General features: G+C 30.5%; 2 protein-coding genes across 7 annotated transcripts; one reads left to right on the top strand and one right to left on the bottom strand.

Annotated features, from left to right (window-relative positions):
* Window positions 1-1,505: 1,505 nt before the first annotated feature.
* On the top strand, window positions 1,506-3,416 carry LOC109806436 (Tetratricopeptide repeat (TPR)-like superfamily protein). Its single transcript, XM_020368837.3, has 2 exons — window positions 1,506-1,895; window positions 2,054-3,416. Exons 1-2 carry the CDS (start codon window positions 1,623-1,625, stop codon window positions 3,302-3,304), a joined length of 1,524 nt encoding a protein of 507 aa, XP_020224426.1. The 5' UTR covers window positions 1,506-1,622; the 3' UTR covers window positions 3,305-3,416.
* A 1,323-nt stretch (window positions 3,417-4,739) lies between these two features.
* OEP16-1 (outer plastid envelope protein 16-1) lies at window positions 4,740-6,636 on the bottom strand. 6 transcript variants are annotated; one of them, XM_020368437.3, is made up of 6 exons: window positions 6,459-6,624; window positions 6,326-6,377; window positions 6,079-6,110; window positions 5,730-5,763; window positions 5,570-5,637; window positions 4,740-5,078 (listed from the first exon to the last, which is right to left on the bottom strand). In XM_020368437.3, the coding sequence occupies exons 1-6, from the start codon at window positions 6,561-6,563 to the stop codon at window positions 4,938-4,940; spliced, it is 432 nt and encodes a 143-aa protein (XP_020224026.1). In that variant the 5' UTR covers window positions 6,564-6,624; the 3' UTR covers window positions 4,740-4,937. The 6 variants fall into 6 exon arrangements, with proteins under 6 accessions (XP_020224026.1, XP_082921535.1, XP_029128880.1 ...); XM_083065411.1 differs by having other exon boundaries at window positions 4,869-5,078; window positions 5,471-5,637; window positions 6,459-6,632; XM_020368438.3 differs by having other exon boundaries at window positions 4,869-5,078; window positions 5,501-5,637; window positions 6,459-6,631.
* Between the last annotated feature and the right edge of the window lie 4,360 nt (window positions 6,637-10,996).

Below are 10,996 nucleotides of genomic sequence, written 5' to 3' on the forward strand. Positions count from 1 at the left end.
GTTTATGTGTTTAACTCAACTTTGGAACGGGCCGTTCTGGTTTCAGAACGGGCCGTTCTAGTAAGCAAAATTAACACATAACGTACAGATCCAGAACGGGCCATTCCGATTTTGGAACGGCCGTTCTGGAAACTTTTTGATCCCTATAAGTGGACGGCTCAAGCACTTCTCCGGGTTCCAAAATTTCGTCCAGGACTCCTTAGAACTCGAAATTTTTTATTCTCTCTCCTCTTATATTTCTCGAGTTTTGTGAGGCTTATTATAGTGTAAAAAGTTGTCACAAAACACCTAAATTTCCATATTTAAAGATCCAATATAGCTCGTTCAAGAGGTATTTCAGTCAATCTTTTTCTCTCTCTTTTATTTCTTATCTTTGATAAACATTGTTATAAAAGCAATTATGTAGACATTTTAGGATCAATTATATAATTTAATTTCAAGCATATAAATAGTTATTAATAAAAGGATATTTAATATTTATATTATTATTGTTTATAACCCTAAATTCATAAGGTACCGATTAAGAACGTTGTAGGGATGCTTAATACCTTCTTACACATAATCGATCCCAAACCCAATTCTGGATAAAGATTATTATTTAACTTTTAAATTTTTTTTTTAATGTTTTGAATAAAAAATTAGTGGCGCCTCCATGAAAAAAATATTATTATTTAATTATAAAATATCATATATAATAAATTCATTCATTCATTTTTATAGTCACTACATTTAAAGTTATATATCAAATAAAATTTCTAGTACGTTGATAACTTGTCTAATAATTATAACTCTTTGTTTTACGGTTTATTTTTCTCTAGAGAATGTTAAGGTAATTACAAAATGATTGATAAAAAAGGTAATTTTACAAAATGTTGCTATGTATTTATTTTAAGTTTTAAAATATTATTTCCAAACAAAATTTATTCTCTAGTGCTCTCGACATTTCATAATTCCTACCAATTAAAAGAGTTAAATGTGAAAATATTTCATTCTTATAGCAATGATTTAAATTTTAAAAATTAGGGTCATAAATGGAAACAATGAGTAGTGAGAGAGAAAAACAAAATTTTGTTTATTTATAGCGATATTTTTATCTTATCAACAAATATTCTTGAAAATATATTTTTAAACTATATTAAAATACTAAACAAGTAAACATATATATGAAAGAAATTAAAAATTATTAATACTTTCAATAATAACGGAATTTAAGTTCATTTCTTATAAGAATTTTTAACTGCATTCTTAAACATAAGAATCAGTTCTTGTATTTTTTATTATGGGAGCAATTTAAAATAAATGACATGGTATAACGAAATATCTGGATTTAAGATTTAATATAAAAAATTTCAATCCATACTAAAATACCATTATTTTTTATGTACTTTTTAAAAATGACTCAAATTTAATAAATATATACATACATTACATATAAAAATCAAGCACATAAAAGAAAGAAAAAAATGCATAAAAGATTATGACAATTTATATTTGTATCCTTGTTTTTTCTTGATAACTTCATCAACATACATTGTGTTCTTGCCTTGGTGAAACTTTAGGTGGCTTACAAGTTCGAATAGTGGCACCAAACTGGCGTACCCTTGGTCAGTAAAAGCACAAGCATGCGAAGTGTGAGAGTCATAATCGCACAACTCAGGTTGGTTCAGGAAATACGTCGAACACCTCGTGGCATTCTTAGTCTGAAATTGTTGTGCACCCAAGCGACACAAAACCAGGATTCCCTGTCTCGGAGAATCGAGAAGCTCCCCAAAGGAGAATCCGTTGGCTCCGCTTTCCGCAGTTGGATGAGGGACGGATTCCCCGTTCACGGCGGCGACGTCTTTCACGCCATTAACCGTCTCAGGAAGCTAAACATGAACAAACGTGCCCTTCAGGTTAGTCTTATAACATGTTTCTGTTTTGACCCCTCAATACTGAATGGGAATATTAATGTTAAAGCCATCTTAGGTTTGTTGAAAATGATGTAGAATGAAAAGGGTATTGGTTGTTGATAGAGAAAATGGAAGCTTTATTGTTTTGTGTTGATTGATAGGTAATGGAATGGGTGATAAGGGAGAGACCCTACAGGCCTAGGGAACTGGATTACTCTTATCTTGTGGAATTTACAACTAAGCTTCATGGGATTTCACATGGTGAGAAGCTCTTCTCCCGGATTCCTATTGAGTTTCAGAATGAGTTGCTCTACAACAACCTAGTGATTGCATGCTTGGATAAGGGTGTCATAAGGCTTTCACTTGAGTACATGAAGAAAATGAGGGAATTGGGGTTTCCCATCTCGCACTTGGTTTTCAACCGCCTCATAATTCTGCATTCCTCACCGAGCCGCAGGAAGATGATTCCCAAGTTCCTCACCCAAATGAAGGCTTGTAAAGTCACTCCACATGTGTCCACCTACAATATTTTGATGAAAATAGAGGCCAGTGAACATAATCTTGAGAATTTGGTGAAGGTCTTTGGTCGAATGAAAGAAGCGCTGGTTGAACCGAATGAAATATCTTACTGCATTTTAGCTACAGCTCATGCAGTGGCCAGGTTATTTACTGCAACTGAAGCGTATGTTGAAGCTGTGGAGAAATCTATTACAAGGGTTAACTGGTCAACATTGGATGTCCTGCTTATGTTATATGGGTATTTGGGAAACCAAAAGGAGCTGGAAAAAATTTGGACCATTATTCGAGAACTCCCATTTGTTAGATCTAAAAGTTACTTGTTAGCCATTGAAGCGTTTGGTAGAATTGGACAGCTAGACCGAGCTGAAGAACTTTGGTTAGAAATGAAGTCAACAAAAGGATTGAAATCTGTAGAGCAATTCAATTCGATGATGTCTGTATATTGCAAACATGGATTCATTGACAAAGCAGCTAGACTGTACAAAAATATGAAGACAAATGGGTGCAAACCGAATGCCATAACTTATCGCCAGCTTGCTCTGGGATGCTTGAAATCTGGTATGGCAGAGCAAGCGGTAAAGACATTAGACTTGGGCTTGCGTTTGACAATTAGCAAGAGGGTTAGAAATTCAACCCCATGGTTGGAGACCACTTTTTCAATTGTTGAGATTTTTGCTGAAAAGGGTGATGTGGGAAATGTTGAAAGATTGTTTGAAGAATTTCATAAAGCTAAGTATTGTAGATATACTTTTGTATATAATACCTTGATTAAGGCTTATGTAAAAGCTAAAATTTATGATCCAAATCTTTTGAAAAGGATGATTCTTGGGGGAGCTAGACCAGATGCTGAAACCTACAGTCTTTTAAAAATTGCTGAACAGTTTCAGACCTGATTTTGGTTGATAATTTTCAACAAGTTATGTGTATCCTGTTGTCTTTCCATTTACTAAATATGTATCAATTACGGGACAAAAGTCGATTAGATGCGAGAGATTTTTAAGAACATATACCATTTCTCATTGAAGCTCCTTTTGTTTGCCTTTTACAATTGATAATGTACAGGGTGCTGAGAGTATAATCTGTTGAGAGTATTTACCATAAGGTGTTTAAGACGATACCCAGATTTCTGTACATAATTTTTCGAAACTAAACATTTTCAGGTCAAAATTGTTTAAGAGGCAATACTTTGAATGTTTCTGTAAGTTCACACTATTTTGTTTAAAAACGTAGTTTTGAAATTTCTATCACATAAGCTGAATCATTTCTGTTTCTAAATCAGTAACTAATGGTGGATCTTGATTGAGTCTATACTGGAGTTAATTTCTTAATTTCGTGACCTCTCTCCCAATACAAGTTATATTCTGTCTTACTGGTCAATTTGTTTGAATCTGCCCATGCACGTAAGGTAAGAAAAGAGGCTGAGGATGTCTTACCAAATATGTATCTATAGCAAATTGAATATTAATGAAATGTTTGTTTTATCATTGAGTTTCGTCACGAACACATCTCAAAATACTGAAGTATTTTTTTTATCTTTTATGTTGAACATAATTTTGTAAATTTTTAGTAGAAAATACACACAATGGTTAAGTAGCTTGTCTTTGACGTGACTTGAAGCACGGGACATAATTTAAGAAGTCTTTTTTAAAACATTGCATATTCTTTTACATTATGTGGATGACAGAAAAGAAGGAAATAAATTAAATAACACGAATAACAAATTTTCTTCTGCCTTGTTGGAGAAAGAGAAAAAAAAATAGCTTCTGAAAATAAATTTTCAAAATTTTCGTTCCCTCAGCTTTCGCTTTTAATCAAGTTTTAAAGGTTTTTTCACTCATCGCTTTTTCTCTACAGAAAAGTGAAAAACCCTCTAAATGCCTGTTTATTTATATTATTCCCAGCTTCCAATTTCACATTTTTCTCAAAATCTCTCAATTTTCCTTCTTCCACAATTTGGTTTGGAAGTGTTCTGATAAAACTTAGTTAGACAGATCACCAAAACATTTTGGCTAAACTTTAGAGGTGATGTAATAACACTTGAGAAAGGCAAGTCCTGTGTGTTTTATGCTTACATGTTAAATCTTCATTATAATTTCGAAATTGTAATACACTCCGAAATATTTGCTTTTAAAACATGTTCATCCAGAATCTTCATTATGCCAAAACCCAAAGACTAAATAGAACTGAACATGCATTGACTATTGATTGCGAAAATCGGAAACTACTTGGAATAGCTTTGCTTAGGACATGACTATTTGATGCGCGTCTGCGAGTCCGATGAGATGCAACGAGATTTCAAACAGGCACAATATTGCAAAGGAAAGCTACTTATATGCAAACAACCAACGGGCCAATATAATTGATCAAAACATAGGTTTAACAGAAAACTAAATAAATAACATATCTTAGAAGTAATTGCACCAATATCAAGATGGAACCAGTGCACACGATGACAAATGAGACTTATTGTGCAATCCCTTTTCCAAAACATGCAAGAAAACCAGTAATACATCCATTTTCATTCATTCAGGTGAGGTAATTTATGAATTCTGCAGCAGTAGCTATTGCTGCCCCCGTAATTGCATCTATGGCAACTTTGTCTTTCTTGTTGTTGCTGACAGCAGAGACCAGGGCCCCGGTTAATGCACCCCCAATCATGGCATTCTTCTGTAGTACATCCAATCCAAGGAATGAAAAGAAGATTCAAGTCAGAATTCAAGTAAAAAAAAATCAAGCTACAATTGACCAATAAAAAACATGGTGCACATTTAAATCAAAAAGTTAAAATAACGTTTGACTTCCAATTTTCACAAATCATTTGTTTTAAATTATGATATGAGTATGATATTATAGTTCCCGAAACTTGACTCTACAATTTAAATTTCCATTTACACTCAAGCTATATTGAAAAGGGTATTTTTCTAAATTCTAATGCAATTATTAGGAGAGTAAAATTCTTTTAGCACTCAACAGTTCGTATAAATATAATATCACCAAATACATTTTCTACATCTTTTATCAATTCAACATGTAACATTCTGAGTATGCTCTCTGATTACCAACAATATCCAGTTCACTATTAGACTCACTCAAAAGCCAAATATGATGCTGGTAATTTGGACAAAGAGTGAGTCCAACCACCCTGTGAAGAGAATTACCCAGTCTCTGGTGCCCCGGATCCTCTCTACCCCATATTCCATTCCAACATAAACGCCAGCTACAGTTCCTGTAAGCAATAAAAAAACAGTAAATTAAATAGAGCTACTGCGTTACTAAATGATGTACCATCTTACATGGATCAAGCAACCCAAGTATTACCCCAATATACACCTTCTTTACACATCTTCTTCAACTGCAACAGAGACAAAGCAAGAAATGAAGAATAGCATACTCAATAAAGTGTCTATTGAATAGGATTCTAACGTGCCCTTTGGGGGGTCACCCTAGTCATCATTTTCCGCTAGGACTAATCCTCCCAAAACTATATTTTAAAAGAAGATGCATGGTATTGAATATTGATAGCACGATTGAAAGTTTAAGGAGAAGAGAAACCAATTGTACGTTATGTTTAAAATGGTTAAAAATTGATAAGAATATACTAGAGAGTGAAATTGGACTAGATGTCTACACACTGAGGACGAATTAGAACGTTAAATGGTGAACTTACCGTTTTCTCAAAATCATGACTTGAGATATTCCCTGGAACAGACATGTTGAGTTAGTCTGATAAAGGCCTTCACATATATGAAAATAATATTAACAATTAAAAAAGAGGAACACTGAAGCGATTCCAATTTCCACATGAGAGAAAACAATGGCATACAGTTGCACGTTGGTTTGTTAGGTCTTTAAGGTGGGTAAAGAAAGGAAAGTAGGATTTGGATAAATGGGGTGGTGAAGACTGGAAAGCTTACTCTTTTGGATAATATGATAAGTATCTTCAGCAGCTGCGCGAGTGGCTGCGACCTGGATGAGATATATAGGAAATGAAGAAAAAGAGAGAGAAAAGAGCGGAGAAAGGGAAAGGGAAAGGGAAAGGGAAATTACAGTTCCAATCTTGAGGAAACCATCAACGGTGAGATTGAGGAATGGATTGCCCATGTCAATGGCAACATCCACTCTGGGAGACCCTGAAAGCCTTGCCCAAGGCATTCTCTTCTCTCTTTCTTTCTTTCAGTCTTTCATATATCAGAGTTCCGTCATTTAATTCGCAATCGCATACAGTGGATTTATCCCAAAATTCTAACCGAACAAATTAAAGTCATTTAGATTTGTTTCTTTTTTTTTGGGATCGACACCAACTAAATTATCAATTTTTTTTCATTATATCAATTAATTTGGGTATCAAAATTAAAATATTTTTATTTTATAAGGACTTAAAAATATTTTTATATTTAATTTTTATTTTTATTTAGTTAACAATTAACATGCATGTAACATTTTAATTATTTTAATAATATTTTTTTAGCTACAATATGTAGAGTTTCTCATTTCTTTTTTCAAAGACTTGAAAAAACAAAAGTGAATTAATATATTAAATATCATCTTCACAAAAAAATATTTAAAATCTTTAAGATAAGGAAAAAAAAATCAAAAGATACTATATTACAAATTTGTTAATTTAGTTTAATTTTGAGAATTTATCAATTTAGTTTATGTAGAGATTTTTGTTTACTTTAAAAAAATATTATTATTATTTTTTTAAATCATTCAATATCTAATGATCCAAATCAAACCAACTCAATATTGATGAGTTTGTTCAATTTGGATTAGACAAAAGACTGAAATCTAAATCAACATAATTTATTAGTATCCCTACTATTTTAGTAAATAGTGTCCTTTAATTTGTTAGTACTACTTTTAGTAAAAAGTAAATAATCACTAGTATTTCTGGAGAGGACTTTTGTGAACCTTTACTATCCTTAAGAATGTATTTTCTTTTCGTATTAGTGAAGGCACCTCGTCTTTTTGGTATGAGGTGTGATTGCCTTTAGGCAAGCTCTGTGATCATGTTCCTTATGTCCACATAAGTGATACTTAGCTTGCGATCAAGGATATGTCTGAGGATGGTTATTGGAACCTTTCTACTCTTGCTACTAGCCTTCCTAATAATATCAAAGATTTAATTCTCCAGCTTGATCCAGGCTTAAGTCCTAACTCTTTTGATGCTTGGAGATGGAGTCAGGATAATAATGGTAAATCTAAATTCACTTACAAATTAGCTTCTCTTGAATAGTCGAACCATAATAGGAGAAAGAAATTGGCATTGGATTTGGAAAATGAACGTCCTGAGAAGGTGAGACTTCTATTTTGGCAAATTATGCATGAAGCCCTTCCTAACAATAATATGAAACTGCATTGCTATCTGACTACCTCTACCTCTTGCAATCGATGTTCTTATCCTTTGGAAAATATCTTCCATTGTCTCTATGACTGCACCTTGGCGAAGGAGATTTGGCTGTGTTTGAATATTTGCTCTCACCCTTCCTTCCATTTGAACAGTTTAGATTTTTGGTTGAAGGAGCTAGCTAATAGCAATCTGGGAATCATTTTTTCCTCTGAACGACCCAATCATTTCCTCCTGGAGCCCACCCCCTCTAGGTGTCTCAAAGCTAAACATGGACAGTAGCAGTAGCTAGTCAAAGAATCCTCCCCAAATGGGCTATGGCGGAAGCCTATAGGATCATGAAGGAGATTGGATTTTTGGTTTTTCAGCATGGTCAACAGGCAATGACCTTTTGTGCGCGGAGCTACTGGCTTTAAAATAAGGTCTTATGTTGGCTTGGAATAGAGGATTAACTTATCTTCTCTATGAAAGTGATTGCTTGGAAGTGGTCTAACTCTTCTCAGTTCTCACAATATATGGACTACACTTTTCACATTCATGTTGAGCTAATCTTCTAGATCAATAAGATCCTTTTGAGAGATTGGAACATGTCCATATCTCATGATCAAATGTCCACAATGGGAGCTTTTTCTCAAGACAACGTGTTAGTTTGGTTAAGGCCTCCTAGTAGTGTTGCTGCTCTTCTAGCACATAATTCCTTGCATTCTAGATGCTTTGTTGTTTAGTTCTTGAGTGGGTATTTTTGCCTTTTTATTAATAATAAATATATTAATAAAATCCTTTAAAATTAAGAAAATAATAATTTTATTGAATAAAATAGAATATGTATTAATAAAGTCGGTTAAATTTTGGAAAATAATAATTTCGTTGTTCACTTCAATTTAAGCTAACACTTAATTAGAAACAAGTAAGTAAATTTTAATCCAATAAAACATCATGTTACTTTTATTTGTCTAATTAGCACAATAAAAATTAATAGCTTTCAAATAATATATATATATATATATAATTTATAATCAACTAAATATATTTCAATCACTAATATAAATCATGATTTCTAAAATACATAATTTTGTAGAATGATGATTATTGAGCTTAAAAAAAATATTTTTTTCTGACAAACACTCCCTTACTACAAAACTTGTTTAATATGTAAAGTTTGAATTTGAAACTAAATTTATGTATTTTAACATTTTTATGATTATTTTCTCTAAGTTACATTATTTTGTGGATACATTTTATTATTCTAATATATAGTAAGTTTGAGTTTATAACATATGTATGTTTAGGGGTGGATACATAGGTCGATAGACCAACTTGTATGGTTAACAGACATATTTTGTTAAAATTTGTATAATAATGAGAGAAATTAACATGAGTTTTATCAGTTTAATCGACAAATTTTGTAGGATAGTCCATTTATAAAAAAAAATATTTTGTTAGCTTCATTTTAAAATATGAGTAATTTTAGTATTATTTAGTAAATGAGTATAAATATTAAGTATTAAATTTAGTATATTTTTATTAAAATATATTGCACTTTTTATAGCTTAATATGTTTTACATTAAATGAGCAATTTTGATACGTTAATATTTTAATATTTTAGTTTAAATATGTAAATTTTTATATGTTAAGACTTTTTTGATTTATTTTTATTTTACAGATTTTTATATTAATTCAGAATTATTAGATATCTCATTTATATAAATTAAAGTCAATGTAATGTAATATATGTTTTTTAAAAATATATTAAAATATAAATAATTTGATTATTTTTTATTATTGTTTAAAGTAATATAAAATTATAATTTAACGATTAGATCAATAAAATTTACATTTTAATATAAAATTATTAATGATGCATTAATTAATAAAAATTTATTTCATTTCTTTCCTGAAAATATTTGATCCATAATATAAAATTTTATATAAAAATATTATACAAGTAATGAATTTGAACCACACATCGTACAATTTCTTAAAAAAAACACAAATCATACAATTAAGAGAAAAAGAGAGGTAAGTTTAAAATATTTTTTTTATCTTCTCCGATAAATGATGTGATAAAATGATGTTATGTATAAATTATTGTTTACTTTGTTGTAAAAGTATCATTTTTCTATAATAAATAAATGATGCAATAAATATAATTTGCATGAATTATTGTCCACACATATATATATCACCTTATTTATAATTTACTCCATCCGATTTTTATTATAACATATTTGTAATTGCACAAATTAATAAAAATAGTTGTTAGTAATTTTTATAAAATTATGATTTATTACTTTTATCTTCCTTAGTTATTATTAAATTTTCATGAGAGAATTATAAAAATTATAAATATTAATAAAAAATTGATAAATGACAATAGAACAATTTAAGAGGTGAGAGAAAAGAAACTTATATTCTCACTTTTACTAAAAATATAAAATAAAAATAAAAATCAATATTTTATAAAAATGTATCACACCTTATAAAAAAAGACTAACAATTCTATCTACATTGTATATAGGGTTAGAGGGATTAATAAACTAACTTTTTATCTCTCGACTAATTTATGAATAATTTTTCCCTAACATAACCATTATATTGGGTATGTCTTGGGCAAAATAAAACCTAGTGGCTACTTGTCTTTGAATTTTTGGTGACCACCATATTTTACCATAGAAGCCATCATGAAGCTAAGAACACTTTGTAAGCAATTGAATCTTATAAGAGCCACATAAAAGGGTAGTTACAACGCCCACAAAGTTATTCTAAGAATCGTGGACTTCTATTAAATGCTTATCTCTTGCATCTCAAATCAAAAGCACAGAGATGCGTGCCACAATAATACAAATTTTCCTCAACCTCTCCTTTTACATTATTTTTTTCTAAAAGGACAAAAAAAACCTTTAATCCAATATACAGACCTTAATATTGATTATTGGTTTTGATATATAGGTAAATACATTAAAAATTGAAGACAAAACAAGTTCAAAATGATTGGTAACCTATTTTCTTTTTGTTGTTACAATCTACCTTGATATTAGATAGTTCATTTCTATTAGTCAACCACAAAATTATAATGGTACTACGTAACTATCATGTAAAAATAAAAATAAAATTGATTCATTTAAAGTGATGTAAGATGACAATCGTTAATGATCGCAATAAAATCAAATTTATATATTAAATTAAATTAATTATAATATAATCATTAATTATTTATTGAATAATTATTATTAAACT

The sequence above is a fragment of the Cajanus cajan genome, chromosome 10 (assembly GCF_000230855.2).
Source record: "Cajanus cajan strain Asha chromosome 10, NIPB_CcT2T_4, whole genome shotgun sequence".
Lineage (NCBI taxonomy): Eukaryota > Viridiplantae > Streptophyta > Magnoliopsida > Fabales > Fabaceae > Cajanus > Cajanus cajan.